This window comes from Vitis riparia, chromosome 13, assembly GCF_004353265.1.
Source record: "Vitis riparia cultivar Riparia Gloire de Montpellier isolate 1030 chromosome 13, EGFV_Vit.rip_1.0, whole genome shotgun sequence".
Lineage (NCBI taxonomy): Eukaryota > Viridiplantae > Streptophyta > Magnoliopsida > Vitales > Vitaceae > Vitis > Vitis riparia.
The window spans coordinates 25,682,959-25,708,100 of record NC_048443.1 but is presented as its reverse complement, the minus strand read 5'-3'; the positions used below and the strand labels follow the sequence as shown (position 1 = coordinate 25,708,100).

Here is a 25,142-nt window from a genome sequence, read left to right as displayed (position 1 = left end):
TTATTTTCCTGGATTATGGAATATAAATATTTCTAGAGGAGCATACTAAGATAACAAATGGGTTCTTATGAAACTCCACATATGAAATTTAAGTAATAGATACTAATGTATAAAGGTACAACTAAATGGAATTCGGGTATAAAATTATGAGGTTAAGGTGATGTTTGTTTTTTGACTGAATAGAAAAAAATCAAAATATTGATTTTTTCTATTAAATTAAAAGTAACATATTGATATTATCCACCATAACTAAAGTGAACTTGTTATCTATAGGTTCAGTTTAATTATGTTGGATGATGTTAACAAGTTACTTTTAACTGAATAAAAAAAATCAAATATTTTAATTTTTTTTATCAACAAAAAAATAAATACCACCTTAGAGTCGTACAATGTTAAACCTTAAATCACTTAATTGATGATATCATTTTGATATTTCTCAAGAAAACCTTTTATATCATTGAAAAATGGATCCTAATAAATACTATAGTAAAGCCTATATTTGGTTTTTATTTTTATTTTTGAGTTTTGAATTTAATTCTCATTAGCATGACTTTTTCGAAAAAATGTGGTAAAAGGAAAATAGTTTAGCAAAATAAAAATAGTTAGTATTTGATTTTAGTTTTACACACTTTTTGATTTTTTTTAAATAAAAAATTTCTATATAAAAATAAAACATCCTATATAAAAAATATAGATTGACCTTATCTTTAAAAATCACTTTCACAAATTTTAAAACTTAAGATAGTAAAAATATTTTGACACTTCAATTTTTTTAAACCATTTTTAAATCATTACTTTTACAATAAGAGTTTATATATATATATCATATAAAAGTGACTAGTATATATTTTTTTTAAAACAAAAAAATCGAAAGTATATTTACATAGATTTTGAAGCCTTAGGGCCTAAAAAAACTTTTAAAAATTAAATTATGATGAAAGAGAAAGAAAAATAATAAAAATTTAGATAAAAAAGGAAACCAGCTATATTAATTAATTTGCCCATCATGTAGCGGCTATCTGACTGTCCTACCATCGCAGCCATCTCCTCTAACTTGAAGACACAATTACCATATTGATGTAAGGGCACCCGAGCAGAATTTGACAGTAATTTATTAACTTGGATTGAACTGGATGAAGGCCCAGAAAAACTTGAATGGGTTGTCCACGATTTATATTAAAACTGAAGATTGCATATATTTCCTGATCAAAACTGCATAAATCACAACTACAACTGCATCAATAAGTTGAAGAAACTTCTTCATATTATCATGTATGATCTTTCAAAGATTAGTTACCTAAGAGCTGTGAAATTTAAGTGAGATCAATTCCTTGCCAGTACTGGACTCCCCCACTCGCCCAGAATTCTGTATGACATCTATGAACTGAGAGCATGGCACCGTATGTGAATTAGCTGCCAAATCACACCAGACAATTCAAAGAATTCTGCCCTTCTCCCCCCCTCTCCTGCAAAGTGATAAGATTTAACAGCCATCCACCCTCCATTTTGATGAAGGAATCAGAGAGAAGTTAGGTCATCTTCTTGATCTTACCTTTTCAAAGGGAAAGGTAAAATTAAAATCCAATTTGGTTTCCAAATCCATTGCTTCAACTTCAGTGCAACATGCGTTTTTCACATGTCAAGATCCTGTAACTTGCATGAGGGCCTTCAGACGTGGGTCGCACCGATACCTTCCAACCCATGGCTTTCGCGATCTCTTGAAGTTCATCCATGACAATGATAGAGTCACGGATGTATGCATGTCCGCCGGGTCTCAGTATCCTATCCATCTCAAGCATGATGCTGGACATGTTGCATCTGATACATACAAATGAAAAATGTGTCAACTCATGGAAATAACAATGTCTCAATTCTCACAAAACGACCCTTGCCCACATTGAGACGGATTTCCCTGACTATTTACCCAATTGTATAATATCATCCCTAAATTAATAATGTATTTTCCCAAACTACTCATGACAATTCTACCTTATTTCAACAGAAAATAATAATATTTTTATCATAATAAGCATAATTTCTGAAATTCTGAATTATTCCAGGGGATTACTTCTGAATCTGCAATTTGTCACTAAACCTTGCAGTCATCCTCCTCTATAGAAGAGAAAGACAAGATAACAAGGGAGAACGGAAGCTTGTAGAAAAATGTAGAGACACGAGACATTCACCTAGCAAACTTGGGAACAGAAGTGGGGCATACCTCTTTCGCTCAATAGAAAAGAGACCAGCTGCATGCAAGAAATCATAGGTTCTGGGATACGTGTCAAAGGACTCACACCTGGAAAGTATTATACAACTCATTATACTTGAACCAGTGAAATTCAAACAATATTGGGAAGCACTAAATGAAAATTCAACCAATAGAATATGGTTAGCTAATTAAACAGTTAAAATTACCAATCATGCATAACTCCTATGAGTCCACGATCATATATGACAGGCAAGGTATTGGGCCCGCTCACAGGAACAACATTAAGAACCCAGCAATCAACTTTTCTTTCCGTCAATGCAGCAGCAAATCTGCCAAAACCATGAAATTAACCATAAAAATATGGAGTAATTCAAATGAAGCACGACAAGGACCACAAGGCAATAAATGAAAATTGAAATGGAACAAGCTTGAGATGAATAGGGTACCCGCCAAATCCAGCTCTCATATCCAGCACGTTTCTCAATTTAAAGTTCTTCCATTTTAAGACACGATAATATCCGTCTATTATCTCTTTCCAGTATTTATATTCTGCCTTGAAGAGCTCTTTTCTAGATATATAGGCATCCATGTGTATACTTTGGAGCCGGTCAGGATAATTTTGCAAACGTCCAGGCCATGTAGGAAGATTTGCTCCATATCCATCCTCAGGTAGTCGAGTGATACATGCTTTCAGATCAACATACCTTGTAATCATGCAAAGGATAAATTTACCATGAAAGGAAACCTCATAAATAAGAATCATGCGAATAAGGGATTAGGTGAAAGCTCTTGCAATGCACTAAACCATATGCATTCAATTTCTTCAAACAACATTATGAGATGGTTTAACATTTTCCCACATATCGTCATAGCTGTAAATAAATCCCAAAGAATGCTTGGCCTGGTTCTTTGATGAGAAATAGACGAGACCATGCCCATTATCAATGTTAAATGGGCAGAAATTAATTGCAAAACCAGGGTTACATAAGGGGAAACTCCTTGATGATAATTCTGGAAGTTGAAAGGAGAACCAACAACTCATGTCGCTATCTAAAGTATGGTTGCAAACCAGCCAGACCTAACCAAACTGAGTGCAGGCTGCTCGAGCTTGGTTTGCAAAAACAAACAACTTGAAAATAAAACTGAGGCTCATCGATCTCACAAGAAATATTAAGTGAGCTCTCACCTAAGCCAATTCTGAGTCCAGCCCAAGGAGCTCAATTTGTCTTAAATTCTTTAGAGTGTTTATGAGCTGAGCAAGACGAGTATTAGGTTGTTTGAGCTTGTCTTTAAAATTATAGAGCTTAAAACTAGGACTGAGACTTCATTTGTTCATCCTCATGAACAAGCTTGCACCAAGTCTGAGTAGTTGGGTTCATCACATAGCCCTAGCCAAAAAGTTTTAAAGAGAGGAGTTTTTGAGCAAACCTCTCCCCCCCACCCCCCCAACCCGCCAAAAAAAAAAGGGGGAGAGAGAGAAGAAACAAACGCCCATAAAATGAAATTGTAGAAAAGATGCTCTCTTTCCCCGCCATTTAACACAGATTATTACGAAGAGAGAGAGAGAGAGAGAGAGAGAGAGAGAGAGAGAGAAGAAACAAAACCCCATAAAATGAAATTATAGAAAATATGCTCTCTTTCCCCGCCATTTAACACTGGTATTATTACGATTCCTACATAGGAATACATTGAACCAATATCACAGTCCAAATAAATTAAGATCATGTGTTTCAGACATGTTTCAAGTAGTAATCAATTTTTTGTGCAGTTTATAATACATATTATCAATACAAATGGATGGCAAATGATATTAAACATACGATGAAAATTTATATCAGCTCCTAAATCATGTATTCAGCACAGTTAACATATAGCATATCAGGAAAAATTACAACAGTAGCCTAAATCATTTGTATCCAGGTCCTCCTGTGTGTGTCGATCCCCCAACCACATCATACTAAATAACAATAATAAGAAGCTCTCATATTGGAAAATCATGTAACATTTATGTGAATCCTCAACCAAAAAAAATAAAAAAGAAAAGAAAAAGAAAAGAAAAATGGAAACCTTCTAATAGTGAAGGGAAGATGATAATTAGTCTTACTAGTTATGGCTGCTTTCAGGGTATTCCTTGAATTCAGTGACAAAATCTTATGCAATAAGTGTGATATATCAGCATAGTAAAGCATCTGTCCACTATACTTAATTGAAATTGCTGAGTATACATGGTAAAGCCTACAGTGTCAAAGCGTCATCTGTAGTTTAATGAAAATTTGTCATGATTAGAAGTAAATATACTAAAAACTGTTCATTTTTCTTTTCTTTCTTTTAGGAAAAAAAAGAAGAAGAAGAAGAAGAAAAAGAAGAGTAGTAAATATACCAAACATCATCTGGATCATCATCTGGATCACATAATGGAGGTTTGGTTGCTGCCTTGCGGTTCAAATAGCAGCTGTTGTTGAAGGGCTTCTGCCATATTGCAATATAACCCTCCTTTTTCACAAGCTCCCAGCAAAGACGAGTGGTAAGGTTGACCATCTCTGATAATAATAATAATAATAAAAAAATCATATATGGAAAATCAATGATGTTATGGGAAGTTACACTGGTAAATGCAGCATAACTATTAAAACTGATTTGCACAAGCTCAGGACAGTTTAATTAGGTTGGATTGGCCGGTTCACAGCACATTGGCAAACTAGTGATGGCAGCAAACTGAGTGTCATTGATTTTGTTCTAATATTTGACTACTCTGTCCCCCTTTGAAAACACTTGGGTTCACATCATTTGGGTGGACAGGTTGGTCATTGACAAGCACTTTAGTAACTACAACCCACAGTTGTGAAGATATTACAAATTATATATTCTTTTATCAGAAAATATTAGATCATTTTTTTGGAGTTCTCCTGCAAGAAAATGAAATAAAATATGTGACGGTTATAAACTTCAGACGCACAGGTCTCATAGAAAATGGACATTGGAACAAAGGACCAAAACTTCTAAACTTGTTCCTGTTATTAAAAAATATTACAACTTTAACTTTGAAATTTCTCAAAAAGGTAATTAAAGTGACCATAACTTTTCAATAGGCTTACTTCTTTGATAAGATATCAATAGGCTTATTTTGAATAAGAGTCCCAGAAAATGATACCTTTCCACTGTTCTTCTAGGTTTTCTTCATGCTTATAAACTGGCTGTGCTGCCCAAGCAAAGTATCCTCCTGCCCGAAGCATTCTATTTACCTCAAGCAGCAAGATTCCATCTTCATCAAAATGAAAGGAAAAAGCATGATCAGAAAGTGTCCCCTAGTAAATTTAATAATTAAACAAAAAAAAATCTTAAGTGAGCTTTCTCTTTCTCTTCTTGCTTTTGTTTGCGTATGTGTGAATAGGCCATGTCTTTTCTAGATTCTGTTTACAAAATTAATAGTCCAACTGGTTATTAATAACAGAATCCCAAATGGTAATGCTTCAGTATATTATAACTTTGAAATGTAAATAAGTACATTGTACACCAACAAACTAGATTATGTACACACTGACATCACAAGCTTAAAATGTCTGATGACTTTGAACCAATAGCCCTTTTTTACTTAGCAGTACAAAACAGAGTAATCAGGCATGAGGCAAAGACAGGAAACACCTGGTGTAAAAGAAATAGCTTACCATCACGGGTCCAGTCGATTCGGCATCTTGAACAATGTATCAAGTCAAAAGCCTGACTGGGATACAACAAACGACGAGTCACAAAAGCTGCCACCATTGCAGGCACACCACGCTCAAGAGCAAACTGAATCTGGTTCTCATGAACATCTTTGGGAGCTATGGACAGAGTGATGACATTCCGTGATAACAAATAGGCACCAAAACTGGCCACACCACATCCAACATCCAAAACAACTTGAGTATGCCTGCCAAACGCAATGTCAGGCACCATCTACACATACAGAGTTGAAAATGAGCATCAGAACGGTAATTCCAAACTTCACCCAATTAGGTGCTTGAGAACAAAACAACCTTTGAAATCTGATCTAAGTATTGATCTGCTCCATGTATGAACTGTGTGCCACCTCCTGGAAACTTGAACTTATTCTTATCTACTGAAATCCAATTCTGACCTCCTTTATCTTCCACTAGCTTTGTATGTGGAACATTGCTAAACCACACCTGAAATAAGTGACAGTGACTACCCAACGACCATGAATATGTTAAAGAAACGAGCTATCAGAATACAATAGTTGCCATTAAATTGGTTCCAAAAATTCAAGCGTTGGTTTGAATTTACAAATTATGATAACCCAAACGAAACCGTTTTTTGGAAATTCCCATAACCAATCAAAGATATATATATATATATATATATATATATATAATGAAAAAAAAAAAAGAACTGAGGATAAAAATAAAAATTACATGTCTGTATGGTTGCTGAAAAGTTTAAGAAACCATTGAAAAAAGTTTGAAATAGGTGCTGCAGAATTGAATGTTTTCTTTTTCTTATATTTTATCAGCAACCAATCAGATAGTTTAAGAACCGAGTACCTCATCCCGGCTTTTTGGCCAAGGGATCGGAGTCCTGTATCCCTTGGGCGCTGGAACCAAGCAATTCAAACCTCGACTTCTCTCCGGACAATGTCGCTCAAATTTTTCCCCATTCTTCGTGGACTTGAGATTACGAATCGCCTCCTCATTGTCTAAACATGGTATATACTCTCTCATTGTCTCTGGACACATCTTAAACTTCTTAATCCCAAACCTAAAACTTCCGCCACTGCTGCTACCAACCTCCGCATCGCTCCCATTTCCCCAATTCTCCACAAACTCCGGATCGTAGTCGCCGACCTCGAACTCCTCGGCCATTGTCCCATTCTCATCCACGATCCCGAATGTCTTTATCGAGCCGGGCGCCAGATGAGCCGGCGGAGCAGGCGCTGGAGAAGGAATTGGAACCGGCGGAGCAGGGGCCGGAGAAGGAGTTGGAGCCGGAGACGGCAGAGTCGAATCTAGGGTTTGATTCTTTGCGATCATAGAAGAAACATCAAATGTCATATTGAAGTTTGGAGAGATCCCGATGGTTGGAGCTCCGGATGCCATTGGCGTTTGGCGCGATGTGTAGAAGATGAGCTGCTGGTAGCCATTGGACCAGTGCTTGCCGACATAGAAAAACGCGAATGAAACAACGACAAATGTTGAGATCGTCAGAAGCGAAGGGGCTCTGAGAGGATCTCCATTGTTGAGTAGCTTCATGGTTTGGATTTCAGTTAATCGTAACTCCCTCTTCCTTCTCTGAAAATGTAAGCCTTTTAGTATGGGAGTGAGTGAGTTTCAGTTCTCTCTAGCTGTGACACTTTGCAGTTTAGGTCGGTGCCAGGTCATTCCCGGGAAAGGGGATCGATCATGTGCGTGCTTCTCCCCCTTTCAGGGTGCATTCACCGTCTGATTTTCATCAGATATTTTTAGCGGTTCACAAACGACGATTCGCTCTTTACGGGCAAATAACTTATCCCACAAGTATTAGCACAGATAAATGCGTTGGTGATAAGGATTGAAATATTAGGCCTGCTTTTGCCATGTGTTAAAAAATAATTATTAAAAAATATTTTTAAAGATTCTTAATTATTTTTAAAAATAAATTTTTATTTGGAATCTGACATAAAAATTTCGTTGCATGTATAAGGTCTAGGAAATAGAGTTGAATACTTCAGCTTTAGCAGCATAACCAACGCACCCAGACCCAATCACCGTCCATTCATTGTCACGCTCGTCGATAGGCGTCTTTCTCCCTTTCTCTATCTGTGCCCTATCTCAGACAGTTTCTTCTACGTTTCCGACTCCGATATCACCTCCGATCAGATTCTCCGGCCGTTGATTGCCTACAGGCATCCCAATCGCGCACTTCTTACTTTTTATTAGGGTTAGGTCACGATTGCATCGTAACTCGGCCAATTCATTTGTATCTACTCATAAATGCCTGATTTCCCCAACCCAAAAGCTTAATTTTCAGTCAACATTCAAGATTTGGTGGGGACTCGCAGTCTAGGGCTTAAATTCAATCGAAGCAGTGCAAGAATTTAGAAAAAAAAAGAAGGCATATCCATGAGATCATGGTTAATTCCAAGGCCGATATTGAGAGAGACTCGTGTTCGAAGTCGATCAACGAGACGGTGAATGGCTCGCACCATTTCTTGATAAAGGGTTATTCCCTCGCAAAGGGAATGGGCGCGGGCAAATACATCTCGAGCGACACGTTTACCGTTGGAGGATATGATTGGGCAATTTACTTCTATCCTGATGGCAAGAACGCGGAGGATAATTCGATGTATGTGTCGGTGTTCATTGCGTTGGCGAGCGAGGGCACTGACGTTAGGGCTTTGTTTGAATTGACGTTGTTGGATCAGAGTGGGAAAGGCAAGCACAAAGTACACAGTCATTTTGATCGCGCATTGGAGAGTGGCCCATATACTTTGAAATATAGAGGAAGCATGTGGTATGATTCTTCAAGTTATGATGAATTAGGTTTTAGGGTGGTAGTTGGAGGAAGGTGTTTCATGTAGAATTATATATTGTGTTTTTGTAAGCATTGAGATTCTTTATATACATTCTAGAAATATACAATTTAAAAATAAAATAAAATTGTCTAGTCAGGTAATTTAACTGGTGCATTATGAAAATGTGCTTTGTGTTTGATTTTTGGGTCATATATGATTGGCACCTAGGGTTCTAGAACCACAAGTTAGTGGGAATGTGCAGAATGTTGTATTCTTTATGAATATATTGTTATGTTTTAGCTCTAAGTTTGCATGAGATTTGGTTGTGGAGAAAACTAAGAAAATGGAATCACAAAAGTTTTGAAGTTTTATCACAATAGCATCAAATATATATTGTCTATGATCAAGTTAGCCAAAATTTAATTTCTGCTTCAATATAAATTGTATTTCTTGTAACTTTAAAATTTGACACTTCCATGTTAGCTGGGTGTGGGTCTGTTGCAGTTAATTGCATAATAGGAACCTGTAGAGGTCAGCTGAAAGCTATGTAAAGTCATCATCAGTCTTAGTATTGACAATTGTAATTCATTTCAATTATTGGTTAACCAAATGGCTTTGCCACTTACCAGGTATCAGATGTGTGTATACTTTTGTGGTGACAGCTTGACATTTTTCCTCACTCATCGCCTCATATCATTATGTTTTTTCTCTGTCAGGGGCTACAAGCGCTTCTTCAGACGAACAACTTTAGAAACATCTGATTTTATCAAGGATGATTGCCTTGCTATGCATTGCACTGTTGGGGTTGTCAGAACTCGTGTTGAGGGGCCTAAACAGTATACCATTCCTATACCACCTTCAGACATTGGTCAGAGTCTTAAGGACTTGCTAGAATCTGAAGTTGGTTGTGACATAACTTTTCAGGTTGCAGATGAGACATTCAAAGCTCATAAGTTGATACTTGCTGCTCGTTCTCCTGTATTTAGAGCTCAGTTTTTTGGACTTGTTGGAAATCCTAATATGGATAAAGTTGTAGTGGAGGATGTTGAACCCTCTATCTTTAAGGTAATATTCCGTTATCTTGTTGCCTCTCATTTAATGACAACCAAGAAAGAGTTACCTTGAGAAAGGGCTTTACTTTTCCATTTGTGTCCACTCTACCCGATGTGCGTATATGGTTCTTACCTTGAGTAGCTTTTTTGCTTCAAGAAAATTGAAGTAAATTAAAGAGAAAGAGAGAACAAAATAGTATGTAGGTCATAGTAAGAAGTAGGGAGGAGAGTTAGTATGCAGATGCCTATAGCTTACTTACAAAGGACAAAAAATGTTTTCTGGCAAGAGAGATTGCTTATGCTATGTTTGGTTTTTGAAAAATGAGAGGGAAAAATAAAAAGTGAAGGAAGTGAAATATAGATTGAAAGTTAATAAATTATTTTTACATGCTCTTTCAAAATTATTTAACTTATTGTTCCTCTTCTATTTAAAGATTAAATAATCTGTGTTGTTTAAATTTTTACCTAATTTTAATTATATTTCATTTTCTTTCCCATTTTTCATGGTAAATGAATCATGAGAAAATCATTTTCCTTGGTATGTTTTTTCCCTTTCCTTAACACATTCCAGGAACCAAGAATAGCATAAAATTTCAATGGTAAAGTGTATATTTATTCCATTAACAACTTATGATATGACTCCAATAATCCAACTACTTTTACAAGAGGAGTTAAGTCATACTTTGATTGGTATTTTTGTAAATTGTGGGGAGGACTCCTCATTTTTCTCATGTATTTTTTATTTGTAATTAATACATCTTTTGTTTCCGTTAAAAAGGCCTACTTTTAAAGGGTTTGAGTATATATTTTAAATACATGCTATTTGTAAAAAAAGAAATGAAATAAGCTTAGTTTAGTCTGTTTGATGAACAAAGGACTATACTATTAATGCATCAAGTGCACTGAATTTTCCCCTTGACTTGCACAATGTGGCATTGTTTACCCTTGCAATTGGTCCGTGTTTCTATTGGGATTATGCAAACTTTTATGCTTGCCCCTCACTGAGTGATCCTTCTATAAAGTTGGCTTCTTTTAGCAAATTTGTGGGGATGCCAATGTAGGGTCTTGAAAAGGTAATTGTCTCCTTTTCGAGGAGGATGGAGGGTAGAAGAGGGAGCAAAGCTTCATCTCAAGATAAGATGAGTAAGCCTTCCTTAGTTTCAAGCATTGAAAATGAGCTACATGAGCTAGAAAACTTAATCAATTATAGTTGCTCTAGTCGACAGGAGAAGAGGTGTAAGAAGAGTCGTTAGGAGATGAATTTTGTTTGTTAATTAAGCTAAAGATTCTCTCTTGGAATGTTAATAAGGCAAATGATGGGGAGAAATAGAAGTTAATTCTCTCATGAGGTCCCAGAGGGTTGAGGAAGACAAGAACACTAGGTTTTTTCATAAGATGACCAATGTTCGTGCAAGAAGGACTCTGTTAACTAAGGTGAGAATCAATGGGGTTACAGTGATTGATGATGAGGAGATTAAGGCTAGAGTGTGTAGGGCCTATCTTACTCTTCTCTTGGAAACGGGGGATTAGAGATTGAGCATAAGGGGTTTAGACTTTGAAGTGTTGGGGGAAGATAGGTCTAGAAGTCTAGAGGCGTTTTTCTTGAAGGAGGAAGTTTTTGAAGCCCTGAGTAGTCTCTTTGGTGATAAAGCTCCAAGTCCAGACGGTTTTACCATGGCTTTTTGGCATCTTTGTTGGGATTTTACCAAACTAGAGATTATGACCTTCTTTGAAGAGTTCTTTATGCATGGCATGTTCCAAAAAAGGTTATCTCTCTGGAAAAGGCAATACCTCTCCAAAGGGGGCCGTCTTACCTTACTAAAAAGCACCCTCTCTAACCTCCCAACCTACTTTCTTTCTCTCTTTGTGATTCCCAAGAGGGTCTGTGCAAGGCTTGAAAATATCCAAAGGGATTTCTTATGGGGCGGTGGAGTCTTAGAGAATAAACCTCACTTGGTGAGTTGGAAGGTCATTTGCGCCGCTAAAAAGGATGGAGGCTTAGGTATCTGCGGTCTAGTCACTTTTAACAAAGCCCTTCTTGGGAAGTGGTTATGGAGATTTGCTAATGAGAATGAGTCTCTATGGAAGCAAATTATCTCTAGCAAGTATGACCTTCAAGAGGGGGGATGGTGCTCCAAAGGAGCTAGAGACCGTCATGGGGTGGGGGTTTGGAAGGCCATCAGAAATGGTTGGGAGAACTTTCGCTCTCATTCCCGCTTCATCGTTGGGGATGGCACTAGAGTGAAGTTTTGGAAGGACTTGTGGTGTGAAAACCAATCTTTGGAAGAAGCTTTCCCCTTCTTGTTTAATCTCTCTACCAACAAAGAAGGATGGGTTGCTGAGGCTTGGGAGGAAAATGAAGTTGGGGGCAGCTGGGGGCTTTGTTTCACTAGACATCTTAATGATTGGGAGGTGGGAGAAGTAGAAAACTTATTAAGCAAGCTTCATCCTTTGACCATCAGAAGAGGTGTGAATGACTCTCTCCGGTGGAAAGAGAACAAGAATGGAACCTTTTCTGTCAAGTCTTATTATAGTTCTTTCTCAAGGGCCATCAAGCCCCCCTTCCTGGCTAAAACTATTTGGACGCCTTGGGTTCCAATTAGGACTAGCTTCTTTGGATGGGAGGCGGCTTGGTACAGGCTCCTCACATTGACCGCCTGAAGAGATTCGGTTGGAGCATCCCCAACAGGTGCTTTTTGTGCAAATATGAGGAGGAAACCACATATCACCTTCTCTTGTTTTGTGAGAAGGCCAGAATGTTATGGCTTTTGATCTTCTCCCTTTTTGGGGTGCAATGGGTGATGCACTCCTCTGTGAAAAGGAACCTCCTCAGATGGCATGGATCTTTTGTGGGCAAGAAAAGGGAGAAAGCTTGGAGAGCTGCCCCCCTTTGTCTAATGTGGACCATTTGGAAAGAAAGGAATAGGAGAGCCTTCGACGATATTGATAGGAATGATCAAGATATTAAATCCATTTTTTTGTACACTTTTGTGAATTGGGTTAGGGTGTATATAGAGGAACACACTCTCTCTTTGATAGATTTTGTAGATTGGCTAGCCACCAAGTAAGGGTCAACTTGTTTATCTTTTTGTTTTTTTACCTCTTTGTTTCTTGGTATACCCCGTGTATACCCTTTCTCTAGCCTCTTGGCTCTTAATGAATTATCTTTACCTATAAAAAAAAATGTTCCAAAAAAGCCTAAATTCCACCTTTCTAGTTTTGATTCTGAAAAGGGGGGTGGTTTCAAAAAATCAGCAAGCCTTCATTCAAGATAGATAGATTTTGGATGTTGTGCTCATTGCTAGTGAGGCTGTTGATTCTAGGGTAAAAAACAGTATTTTTGGTTTCCTATTAAAACTGAACATCGAGAAAGCTTATGATCATGTCAATTGAGATCTCCTTCTGTTAGTTATGTCTAAAATGGGGTTTGGGCAAAGGTGAATAAGTTGGTGTATTTCCACAACTAGTTTCTCCATTCTCATCAATGGAACTCCTTCAGGTTTTTTCTCGGAGCTCTAAAGGCTTGAAACAAGGTGACCTGCTTTCTCCCTACTTATTCATTCTGGTTGTGGAGGTTCTTAGTCAGTTGTTGCTCAAAGCCAAATGTGGAGGCTTCATCTCTTGGTTTAAAATGGGAAGGAGAAGTGGAAAGGGGAGGGATGGGTCCCATCTTCTGTTTGCTGACGACACATTGATCTTTTGTGAGGCCAACAGTGATCAGCTGAGATACTTGGGTTGGGTGTTTATGTGGTTTAGGGCACTTTCAGGGTTCAAAGCGAATATGGATAAGTAAGGTTATTCTTGTAGGAAGGGTAGAGACTTTGGAGAATTTTGCATTGATGACGGGGTGTAGAGTGGGGAAGCTTTCCACTTCTTATTTGGGTCTTTCTTTGAATGCCCTTTTTAAATTTCCTAGGGTGGGGGATGTTGTGGAAAAGAGATCTAGAAAAAGACTAACAATATGGAAAGGACAATACCTTTCTAAGGGTGGGAGGCTTACTTTGATCAAGAGCACCTTATCATGTCTTTCAATTTACTTCATGTCTCTTTTTTTCATTCCTGAAAAGGTGTGTGCAAGACTTGAAAAGATCCAAAGGGATTTTTTATGGGGTGGTGGTGCATTAGAGAAAAGGCCTCATTTGGTGAATTGGAATTTAGTTTGTGTGGATAAGGAGAGAGGCCTAGGAATTCATAGTCTAGCAGCCTTGCTTTTGTAAGTGGAGTTGGAGATTTGTAGAAGAAAGGGAGTCTCTTTGGAAACAAGTCATCATTGGGAAGTTTGGAGTAGAAGAAGAGGGGTCGTGTTCGAGAGGAGTGAGAGGAGGTTATGGTGTGGGGGTGTGGAAAGCCATTAGAAATGAATGGGAGGAGATAAGATGTAGATCCCATTATGTAGTAGGCAATGAGAGAAGGGTTAAGTTTTGAAAAGACTTATGGTGTGAGGACCAAACCTTGAAAGAATCTTTTCCTAACTTATTTCTTTTGGCAGTAAATAAAGACAGTTGGGTGTCAAAAGCATTGGAGGAAGGTGGGGATTTAGGTTGCTGGAATCCCTGCTTTTCAAGACACCTTAATGACTAGGAGCTCGAAGAATTGAGTCTTTGTTCAGCAAACTGCAACCCTTGGCACTGAGAAGAAGAGTGGAGGACATTTTGAGTTGGAGACAGAGAAAGAATGGAACATTTTCAGTTAGTTCCCTTTATTGCTCCTGCACGAGGGCCTCTAAAGATTCTTTTCTGTGGGATATGATTTGGAGGTCTTGAGCTCTAGTGAGGGTGAGTTATTTTGTTTGGGGAGTGTCTTAGAGCAGAATTTTGACTCTTGATCAATTGAAAAAAAAGGGTGGAATATCCCGAATGGTGCTACTTGGGCAAAGAAGGAGGAAACCACTGACCACCTACTTCTGTTTTGTGGCAAGGTTAGAATGTCGTGGAGTTTGATCTACTCCCTTTTCGGCAAGCAATGGGTTATGCATTCCTCAGTTAGGAGGAATTTGCTAGGTTGGCACGGTCCTTTCATGGGTTAAAAAAAGGAAGAATGCGTGGAGGGCTGCCCCCTTATATTTAATGTGGATTTTATGGAAGGAAAGAAATAGAAGAGCATTCAACGACGTTGAGCGGTTTGGCCAATCAATTAAATCTTTATTCATGTATACTTTTGTGAATTGGGTTAGGGTGTATATAGAGAACCACACTGTATCTATGATTGATTTTATAGATTGGTTGCTTGTAAAGTAAGGGGAAGACCTTTTTTTGTATCCTTACTACCGGGCTTTTTGGGCGTTGCTTGTATTCTTCATGTGTACCGGTTTCACCGCTTTTAGGCTTTTCTAATGCAAGCCTTTTATTACATATCAAAAAAAAGAAACCAATATTCAACAGATGATTGTGCCATTGGTGAGAAAGTTTGGGTGTTGCAATTCACTTGTCAATCTCATATTTCAAGAGTTTTGCATTTGGAGGTGCATGCTTAGTTGGCTGCATGATTTAAAGAACTGTACTGCTATGCTTGCATTAGATGCATTATATTTTCCTCTTGATTCATGCTTTGTAGATTTGTTTAGCATACCCATTTTTTGTTATGCAGGTTATTTTTAATAGACGATTAGGGATATCGCCTAACAAGAAATGAGGGTGTGACCATGGGGAGCATACAGGGATTTTTTTTTTTCTTGTTTTTTTTGTTTTGTAGATACAATTTGGACAGTTTTGTTGAACCGTAAAAGTCTATACAACCTATCTAGATACTGTTTTGACATGTCTGCTGCATAAGAGTGCTGCTTTAATGGGGGAAAAGAGAGAAAAAAATGAAAAAAAGAAAAAGTAATGTAACTTGACCTATTTCAGTATCCAGGAACTAGATATATTTTAAGCTGGTTTGTTATTTGTCTATGCATGTTGTGTTATGAAAAATATTCAGCCTGGCTTAGTTAATTTTTCTGCCTCATTATTGGCACTATTTAGATCTTTGGTGATTAATATGCTTTTCTATTTGTGCATATCTTTGCATCTATGCTGGCATGCTTTTGTTATTAGCATTTTTGGATTACTTAGATGTACCTTTCATCTGTTTTTTCATTTCTTTTTATTTTTTTATTTCCAGGCGATGCTCCTGTTTATTTACTCAGACAAGCTTCCTGATGTAGACGAAATTACAGGCTCAGCGTCTGTGTGCACATCCACAATAATGGTTCAGCACTTACTAGCTGCTGCTGACCGCTTTGGTTTAGATCGTCTGAAACTATTATGTGAATCAAAATTGTGTAAAGAAGTCAGTGCTGAAACGGTGGCCACAACACTTGCCCTAGCTGAGCAGCATCGTTGTCCACAACTTAAAGCCATCTGTTTGAAATTTGCAGCCACTCCGTCAATCTTGGGAGGTGCGTGTTGTCCGTAGAATCTGGGCAGTGCAAAGTTTCAGGTTACGGCAATTTTAGTTTTTTGTTTTGTTTAATTTGCATAAGCATTGTTGGTGCTTCCACACATATGCCTAGCACATTGAAGATGTTTAAAATTTCTAAATCTGCATTGTGGTTAGTTACCAGCACATATGGTAAATTCTTGAAAAATCAGCAGGAAATAACCATGCTGAAGAAAATCCCTATACTCAATTACATTTTGGCATAAAAGATAAAATATCAGAAGAATGTTTTGTCTAAAAATCAGAGTTCCTCATTCCAGGTGCAATAAGTGATAATGCATTGAATAACTTAAAAGGATGGGCATGTTTGTTTTTCCTTCTTCCAAGGTATATCCTATAGATACCAAACTGGAAAAGGAAGAGGGAGAAGAAGAATAAAAAGCAAAAGATGTTGAGCTAATTTTGTGGGTAAATTCTTGAACAATCAGCAGGAAATAACTTTGATGAAGAAAATCCCTATACTCATTGTTATAGCATAAAAGATAAAAAGTCAGAAGAATGTTTTGTCTAAAAAGCAGGAGTTTCTCGTTCCAGGTGCAATATTTCATAATGCATCAAATAGCTTGAATGGTGGGCATGTTTGTATATCCTACCAACCCTAAAAAGGAAAAGAAAAGAAAAAGAAAAAGAAAAAGAAAAAGAAAAGATGTTGAACTAAGTGTAATTGTTAATCTTGATAACATAGTGTTATATTATGTGTGTGTGTGTGTTTTATAAGAATGTTGTATAAAAAGAAGAATGCTTTATTTGTAAGTGATCAAATTCTCCTCCATTGCACAAAGGTGGCCATTTTGTGGCAATTCATTTATGCCCTTTTTGGTATAAAGTGGGTAATGCCCTTTATGGTATGGATCCTTTGTTGGGAAAAAGAGGAAGAAAACTTGGAGAACAGCTTCTTTGTGCTTGTTTTGGATAATCTAGAAGGAGAGAAATAGGAGAGCTTCCTTATAATTTCTTAGGGTGGGCGAGAGTGTATATGGGTAATTACTTGATGTTCATGTCAGACTTCATTGACTAGTTGAGCTCCACGTAAGGAGAGAGTTTTTTGTTTTTTGTCTCTCTTCACTTTGTTTGGTCTTTTGGCATCTTTGTTTATACCATGTATACTTTTGTGCGCTCTTTTGCTAAGTGCCTTTAATAGAATTGATCATTGTCTATAAAAAAATAAGAAGAAAAATGCCTTATGTTACCTCACACATAAAGTATTCAACCTTGGCTTTTCTACATGTTTAATGGTTGAGAATCTGCCTTTGATGATTAGCAAGTTTGACTTGAAACTTCATACAATTATTTAGAAATGTTTGGTGTTCCTTTGTTAATTTTAGGGGTCCCTTCAATTGCAATTCTAGAGGTTTTCTTTAAGTATGCTTTCTTCTTATTATTATTTTTTAAACTCTTCACAGTGGTGTCTCCAAAAATGAAGTCATATTTCTTGCCTTTTGGGGAAATGATTACTTGTTACCTGCTACTGAAGAAAAGCAAGTAAAATGATATCTGTCAAGCTTGTCTTCAGTGTAGGGCAGCTAGGCAGGATTATCTTCGCCAATACTGCCTGCTCACTTTAATTTGGACTCTCTCTCTATCTCTCTCTCTGTAATCTTTGAAGGTGTACAGTAATGCATTAGGGCCTCATTGTGCTTTGGTTGGGAAGAATTCACAGTTTGGAAGCTATTTTGAGCAGGATCAGTGGGACTGCATTTTTTGGGTTTCAGCTGGAAAGTGGTTTTTATGTTTTCATTTCTCTGACCTTAAGAAAGGCTCGATGGTGTAGATACTTGGTGGGCCAGCGTAGGTTACACATAGCTGACAATTATGTGATTCTTTTTCAGACAAAAATGTTGATGGCTGTGCTTTTTTAGGAGTTGGTCAATTAGGTATTCAGCATATGCAGAAACAATAATAGATCTCACTTTGTGAGTCTGGTTGGGAGATTTCTTTAAGGCAAATTTTGTGTGCTCATTTGGGGACTTAGGGAAGCCATAGATCCATTGAGCAGGAAGGGACTGCATATTTTCTTTCATGAAGTTGTAGAGGAAAGTTTTGGAAACCTTTGTCAATTAGGCGTTGAGCATATTGTCATGGTCCACCCCTAGTTTTGTATAAGATCTACCATTTTGCCATTCTCTAGGGGTCTTAAGGAGCCTTGGAACGTACTAGAACCTTGGGCTCCTAGAGGTTTTTGAAGCAGCCTTTAAGGAGGTACCTATAAGCACTTCGAGCAAAGTTGAGGTGCTTGGAGGAGCTTGGGATAACTTGGAATAACTTTTAAGGTGCTTACCCATGGACATGCTTCTAATGCTTGGATGTGGTTTACATGGTTGACGAGGTTGACGTACCTATCTGAATCCCCCATTGGAAAAGTATGCTTCTCATGCCCTCAATTAGTAACGGGGGCCAATAATCTATTGTAATTTATCTCTAGGACTTGAGAAGTGCCTTGTATTGTAAAGCTTACTGGTGTTGTTAAACTTGTTTTCATGTATGCATAGGGTGTGCCCCCTCTCTTTGGCGCTTTTTTAATAGATGCTCTATTTGCCTATCAAAGAAAAAACCTTGTTTTCTCTGAGTGTTCTCTTTCTATTGGTTCTTAGTTTTACTTCTGTAGCCACTTGAATCAGGTTGACTTGGGGCTAAGAGTTTTTCCCATGCCTAGTAATGGACAGATTTTTAGGGAAGGTCCTGATCCATAATAATATGCAACAATGATATTGGATTTATAATCACTTCTCTGCTAGGGGAGATTTCTTCTTTGTTAGAGTTGAGGATGAAGCTTTTGACTTGGACATATTGTCTAAGGAATAGGTATCATGAAGACTGGTATTTTCTTAACCTTATACTAATGTTTCAACCGGTCCCTAGTTAAGTAGATAACAACAGTAACATCAAGTGCTTGGTTACTGTAGGGCCAACTTCTATATGGTGCTCAGTGGAACATTTTTTCTAGATTAAGCTTGGTTCTAATTTAATTATGGGTGCTTTCGACGGTGCTTTTATACTAGCCCTCCCATATGAAACCTCTATCTCACCATTAACAATGAGGAAAAAAAAGGGAAAGAGGAAAAAAGAAAGATTATTCTGCGTTTTTGTGTATGTGTGTGCGTGTTTTGTTTAATTGTACATTTTATCTACTCTTGTGGTCCTTCCTCTATACAAGGGCTCAACATGGCTCAGCCATACTGGCATGTTAAAAATAGCTATACAAACTGAACATGAACAAGGTGATGGCACACAAATTTTTTGGTGTATTCTTATGAATTCATTGTCATTAACTTGGGTATTTTTGGTTAATAGTTTGTTCTATCAAATGTAAATATCTTCCAGAGTCAATCTTGTCTTCTTGGAAGTCCATTTTTATGTCAGTATTAGCCTCAGTTTCTCATGCATCCTGAGTCTTGAAATGTTTGTGGTCACACATTAACAAATGTTTTATTGTATATGTAAAACTGGAAATGGTAGGTTAGTAGCCCAAAGTTGTGCATGCCTTTCTTATACGTACATTCAACACAATCAAATTTTGCTAATCTGCATTTAGTGCCATAATTATGCATGCATAACCAATTCTTTTCTTGTCTCCAGAACAGAGGTTGGCATTTTTGTTATTGAAAAATGTGTTTGTTTATCGAATATTCTTTTCTTGAGTTTCTTGTGCATGTTAAAAACCTGAACTATTATCATTGTTTTGTAGCGGTAATGCAATCAGAAGGGTTCGGGTACTTGGAAGAGTGCTGCCCCTCATTGTTATCTGAGCTGCTTGGAGTGATTGCATCAGTAGATGAAAACTTGACGTTGCTCTCGAGTAAGAAGAGAAGTGGCAGCAGCATATTAGGGTTAGATCTACCAGCAGATGGAGCTCCAGCAGAATCAGCCAGTGGCAGGCGCATAAGGAGGCGGTTTTAGTTTTATGTAGCGCTGTGTTTCCTACCAAAAGGGAAAAATAGAAAAGAAGAAAATCCTTAGTTGAATTTTATGTTAATAGTACTTAGTGATGCCGTTGCGTTTGTATTTTACTTTTCCACTATAATGTTGTTTGCCTTGGTCTTCATGAGGGTGAAATTTCCATTTTTGGGCTATCACATTATCCTGTTCATCGGATGTCTTAGGACATGTTTGTGTGATCGATTATCAAACGGTGCAGATGCTGTTTGACCTGACCGTTAAATTAAATGAGTGGGTTGTCACTACCATTGCAACATGGGATGCAAGGACGGTGTCTGGATTTCACAAAATGAAGCCGCTGTGGAAATTTAATGATCCTACGTGTAGTTGGATTTTGCCTGAGGAGCAATATTTGAACCAAAGACTAAAAGAAATTGATTTTCTGATACACTCCGAAATTCTGCTGTCTGCTTCTAGACATGCAGGAAGTACCAAAAACCATAACTTAAAAAGATGAAATTTTCCTTTTTGCTTTGCAAATTATAGCTAAACCCTCTTGTTAAGAAGAGTGGAGTGGTTGGAAGTGTGGTAGTTAGGAGTGGAGGTGGGATCAGGCCAGAGGAAGGCGCCCATAGCGAAGTCTCTCTTGTAAGCCAAGTCACCGTGGGTGGATAAGCCGTACTGGCGCAGGAGGGTGTCGAGCTGCCACTCGGGCATGTCCTGGTAGTCCTTTCTGGTGTACCTGGGGTAGTGGAGAGGCATCTGGAAGAAGCTACCACCGCCGCTATCTTTCTTGCTCTCCATTTCTCTTTCTAGCCACTAGTCTGTTTCTGCACTGATGAAGTTGATTCCGAGTGTATTAACTGCTGCAACTTTCATATTCTGGGATACCATTTAAATGGGGACCTTTGGGAGGGGAGGCTCTGGAGGCATGGCAGGTGTCACAAGGATGGAATGTTCTACCTTCTCCTGCTAGCCTCAGTAATCCCATTGGAAACCATCGTACACTCAAATATTATTCTCACAATTTCCATTTTCAAACATCAAATCAACCATAAGCAAGGATTTCCTTGTCACCATTTACCACCCATTCTTTGATATTACTTAACGAAGATTTAGAAGAGTAATAACAATAACGCAAATTATTATTAGAAAGAAAACTAATTGTAGATCTAAGTGATGGATTAGGGAGAAGCATATCAAAAAATTAAATTTCATTTACTGCTATGTGACTTTAAGATATACTATATAATTGGATGTGTTGTGTTAGAGAATTTTTCTTGGGATCTTCCTGAATTTATACCCTTCCATGTGCATGAATATGTCACCGTAAGTGTGACTTTTTTTTTTTGTTAATGTATATATTCTACATGGCTTTTCCTTTACTCAATAGGTATAATAATTTGTTTCCTTCTATGTAGATATTGTTCCTTTTGGATATAATCCCCCATTTTTAAATACAAATATAACGTTCTCATTATATCACATAAAATTAAGAGGTCATTAGAATAAACAACCATCCCTTGTGAGACTAAACAGACAAAATCTCATATTAAGATCGAGCATTGACTTTGATAGTATTTGTAATGACTCCTTCCTAAAGGTGTAGATAGTATCCATTCGAGGTCGAACAAGCCCTTGTGATTTAAAATGTATTCACATCGTCAAAAGAAGTCTAATACATACACAATTTAGGAGAGAAATCTAATACAAACATAATCCATAAACTTTTTATCTTATTCGATCTGTGATATCATATTCACCCCTATTAAGACACAACAAGGACAGACAACTACTCAAATTGACAAACACTTTTTAGGAAGCCAAACAGATAAAGTCCTATACTGGGATAGAGAATTAACTCAGATATCATTTGTAGCAACTTACTTTAATCATATAGATATTGTCTATTTTGACTTAATGGACCCTTATAGATATAAAATATATCTACATAGTTAAAGAGAAGTTTATTACATAATATAGTATAAGAATTTCTTCTCTTATCTAATGTGAGATGTCATATTCATCTCTCTCATGCAAGCTCGTCTTTATTGAGTCTCATAATATTATAAGGCTAATCAAACAAATATCTTTTGCAGACCAAAATAAACAATCTCATACTAGGATCTAGTATTGTCTCGAATACCACTCTATGACAACCCAACCCAAGAGGCTAAGGCACCACAGATATTTCAGATGGATAGCCCAAAGGCTTGACACGAGAGTGACAAACAAGCCGGAATAATTAGAAAGGTAATTACAAAACTTGCCTCCAAGTAGTAATTAGGCTGACAAAATGTCTTTATTAGAAATTGTCTTTCCATACAAAATCCATAAATCCAACTAAGATAAATCTCTATAAATAATTGGATCAAAATTAACCACTAAAGCAAAATGTTTCCAGTTCAACTAATCCCATAGCTAGGGAAATAAGTGGACTTCTCGAACCCCTCCCACCCATATCATTCCTTAGTAGAATCGAGTATACCTAAATAAGAGAGTGAGTTTGAAAGCCTAATAAGTGTAGATATCAAATACATTTATTTCTCAAAAAATAAAATGAAACAAAAAATGTTTGCAACATAAACCTAATCATACAAAATAATCATGCATTATATATGCTAATTTTTAAGAGCAATTTCAAGCAAATTGTTTTTATAAATGCAAATATTCAAGAAATCTTATTATTAACAAAGTGCCCATTGGCTAGCCTAAAATGTCCATTACATGTTCATGGACTTTATACTAATTTTGTAGACGTATTTTAAAACTATGAGGGTTCATTAAGTGCAAAGTAGATGATATTATATAAGATGGAGAAGGTTGTTACAAATAGTATTAAAGTTAATTCCCAACTCTAGTATGAGACTTTGTATGTTGAGTCTCATAATGTCTGAGGACGCAACAAGGATGTTGTGTCTACATAGAAGGTGGATGTGATGTTTCAATCAAATAGGGGAAAAAGTTTTTAACATTATATACATATTGGGTATTGGGTTTTTCTTAATAATATGAACACATTTTGAAACCATTAGGATCTATTGGACCCAAAATGAACAATACTTATATAATTAAGAGCAAGTCATTACAATAGGTGTGAGGTTGGGCCAATATCACCTTGATACTAGAACACAAGACAAACCTACCTTGTGATCCATGTAATGAAAATGATTATTTGATTAAAAGTGATGAAATAATCTCAATATTGTAAAAGTAACTTCTCCCATATTTGAGTCTAAAAATGCATCGTTTTTTAGCATAAATGTCCTTAATCTTTTTTGGTAAAAGTAACATTCCCTATTGAAACTAATATAAAAATAATTCAAAAGTTAAAAGACATTTATGTCAAGATCGGCCTACTTTTTAAGTTAAAACATGGGTTACTTTTACAATATTATGATTATTTCATGCCTCTTAATCAATTATTTCTAATAGAAAACAGCTATAAAAACCGGAAAATGGATCAATCTTCCAAAAATTGAGTTGGAATTGTTTGCTTCTATTTTCCTGGTCAGATGGTGTTCTCTATTCTTGTCAAGAGTGTGATTTAGTGCCTTCATGCAAGATTCGCCCCCCATCCCCTCTGCCTTTGGTGAATGTTCCTGTTATGGCTGCTTCTTTTTCTTCTTTTTCTTCCTTTCCCTTCCTCTCATTTAGCTTAGTTTCACTTTGGCCCCTGCTTAATTGGTCATGAAGACTAGCAATCAAGTGTGAAGAGATAGAAATCATGCTATTCTGGCATTTGGGATGATTTTGGCCTCACTCTGATGTTACCATACAAGGGAAGTTTAATGTTCCCATTCTCGAATGCTGGGATGTCTGCCTTGGTCAAGTCTTATCTTGATACTTGGAAACTCTAATCTCTCGTTTTTATTCAGCCCTCTGAGATTGAATCACGCTTAGAAACAGACTCCCAAGGATTCAATTTATTGAATGCAGAAATGGATCCACCATTAGTGTGGTATGTGTAAAATTAATTTTTGACGTGAGAAACCACATTGCCAAATTTCTTGTTTGCCAATGTCCATGCCCATAAATTGAAATCAAAGCTCTGGTTTTTGGTTGAGTGACAAGTCTGGAGGGGTTACTTGACAGCTTGACATGATTATCGAAGGAAACAGAAAAAACCAAGAACAATTTGCTAACACAAGAATCTTCATCGTCTTTTCCAATTACATTTTACATTCACCTAGAAAGCTCAAGAGTCGGGCACCCTTTTGTACCCACACAACTCCATTGATCAATGAAGAAAAACAATAAAGAAGAACCATGGTAGCACGCATAACCATCCAATATCGTATTCTCTTGCATGTATGTGGCTTAAAGAGTTGCCATTGAGAATGGAGGGAGGAGTCCCACTTAACTGCATTGATCATGAAAGAAGACGTTGCTGATGAGGGGATTGGGGTTTGGAAGAGGAAGAAGTAATGGAGAAAGGTGAAGATGAAGAAAGAACAACCCTATCTGACAGTAGGAGTTGGGTGTCTGATGAGTGGAAGAGGCCTGGATCACCAGGAAGTCTGATATATGATGCTGCTTTCCCACCAGACCTGTTCTGAACTATGGCTTTGTAGATCAGAGGTATGAGGCCATCCATTTGTGAAAAAGATTCGCTTCAATGAAGTGAAGGTTGAATGGTTTAAAAAGGAAAGTTTTCCAAAAGCCGACCTCTGGCAGATGGGACTGAAAGCTCCATTCTAACCACATGATTTTTCTATACATAGATGTAGATTTAACAAACCATGCTGACAACATACCAAAAAAGAACAACACCAATATTCTCAGTAGTTTACTAACCACATACCTTGATTGGGAATGATTATGAGAACATCACCATCAAACCAGACTATTTTGGCTACTTCTGGTTATATGAAATAAGTCTCCTTTGATGTTGGGTCTAAGTAAAGCTAATGCACTATTTTTGCAACAACCAATGATGAGGACCATGCCAGAAAAAACCTAACAAACTTCCAAAAATTAGGATGGGGGAAAAAGGCACAGTTTTAAATTAGTTTTGGAAAATCTCATGCTACTCTTGGATTGTTTCTGTTATTATTTCTATGGGTTTGGGTAGATCTATGCTCTTAGGGGGTTGGTC

General features: G+C 37.2%; 3 protein-coding genes across 6 annotated transcripts; 1 reads left to right on the top strand and 2 right to left on the bottom strand.

Moving 5' to 3' along the window:
- Positions 1-1,065: 1,065 nt before the first annotated feature.
- LOC117928704 (probable methyltransferase PMT11) lies at positions 1,066-7,622 on the bottom strand. Of its 3 annotated transcripts, none has more exons than XR_004653638.1 (10): positions 6,751-7,622; positions 6,226-6,375; positions 5,875-6,145; positions 5,361-5,471; positions 4,590-4,749; positions 2,656-2,913; positions 2,416-2,538; positions 2,219-2,296; positions 1,298-1,818; positions 1,066-1,212 (listed from the first exon to the last, which is right to left on the bottom strand). XR_004653638.1 is itself a non-coding variant. In XM_034848694.1 (9 exons), exons 1-9 carry the CDS (start codon positions 7,453-7,455, stop codon positions 1,614-1,616), a joined length of 2,061 nt encoding a protein of 686 aa, XP_034704585.1. In that variant the 5' UTR covers positions 7,456-7,622; the 3' UTR covers positions 1,149-1,613. The 3 variants fall into 3 exon arrangements, 1 of the variants encoding a protein (XP_034704585.1); XR_004653639.1 differs by having other exon boundaries at positions 1,097-1,466; positions 1,553-1,818; XM_034848694.1 differs by having other exon boundaries at positions 1,149-1,818.
- Positions 7,623-7,896: 274 nt separating this feature from the next.
- Positions 7,897-20,267, top strand: LOC117928706 (BTB/POZ and MATH domain-containing protein 3). 2 transcript variants are annotated; one of them, XM_034848695.1, is made up of 4 exons: positions 7,897-8,695; positions 9,413-9,761; positions 15,851-16,127; positions 19,854-20,267. In XM_034848695.1, exons 1-4 carry the CDS (start codon positions 8,313-8,315, stop codon positions 20,063-20,065), a joined length of 1,221 nt encoding a protein of 406 aa, XP_034704586.1. In that variant the 5' UTR covers positions 7,897-8,312; the 3' UTR covers positions 20,066-20,267. The 2 variants fall into 2 exon arrangements, with proteins under 2 accessions (XP_034704586.1, XP_034704587.1); XM_034848696.1 differs by having other exon boundaries at positions 15,851-16,168; positions 19,854-19,940.
- Positions 20,268-20,344: 77 nt separating this feature from the next.
- Positions 20,345-21,006, bottom strand: LOC117928709. Its single transcript, XM_034848699.1, has one exon. It carries the CDS (start codon positions 20,846-20,848, stop codon positions 20,591-20,593), a length of 258 nt encoding a protein of 85 aa, XP_034704590.1. The 5' UTR covers positions 20,849-21,006; the 3' UTR covers positions 20,345-20,590.
- Positions 21,007-25,142: the final 4,136 nt, after the last annotated feature.

What these genes read in the sequence shown, in the direction of transcription:
- LOC117928704 (XM_034848694.1), bottom strand. Translation starts at nt 7,455, where the DNA reads ATGAAGCTACTCAACAATGGAGATCCTCTCAGAGCCCCTTCGCTTCTG. An exon ending in ATAGGAGTTATGCATGATTG is followed by an intron (nt 2,297 to 2,415) that starts GTAATTTTAACT and finishes AATACTTTCCAG; the next exon opens with GTGTGAGTCCTTTGACACGT. An exon ending in TTTTCTATTGAGCGAAAGAG is followed by an intron (nt 1,819 to 2,218) that starts GTATGCCCCACT and finishes TGTATGTATCAG; the next exon opens with ATGCAACATGTCCAGCATCA.
- LOC117928706 (XM_034848695.1), top strand. Translation starts at nt 8,313, where the DNA reads ATGGTTAATTCCAAGGCCGATATTGAGAGAGACTCGTGTTCGAAGTCG. An exon ending in AAATATAGAGGAAGCATGTG is followed by an intron (nt 8,696 to 9,412) that starts GTATGATTCTTC and finishes TTTCTCTGTCAG; the next exon opens with GGGCTACAAGCGCTTCTTCA. An exon ending in CACTCCGTCAATCTTGGGAG is followed by an intron (nt 16,128 to 19,853) that starts GTGCGTGTTGTC and finishes ATTGTTTTGTAG; the next exon opens with CGGTAATGCAATCAGAAGGG.
- LOC117928709 (XM_034848699.1), bottom strand. Translation starts at nt 20,848, where the DNA reads ATGGAGAGCAAGAAAGATAGCGGCGGTGGTAGCTTCTTCCAGATGCCT.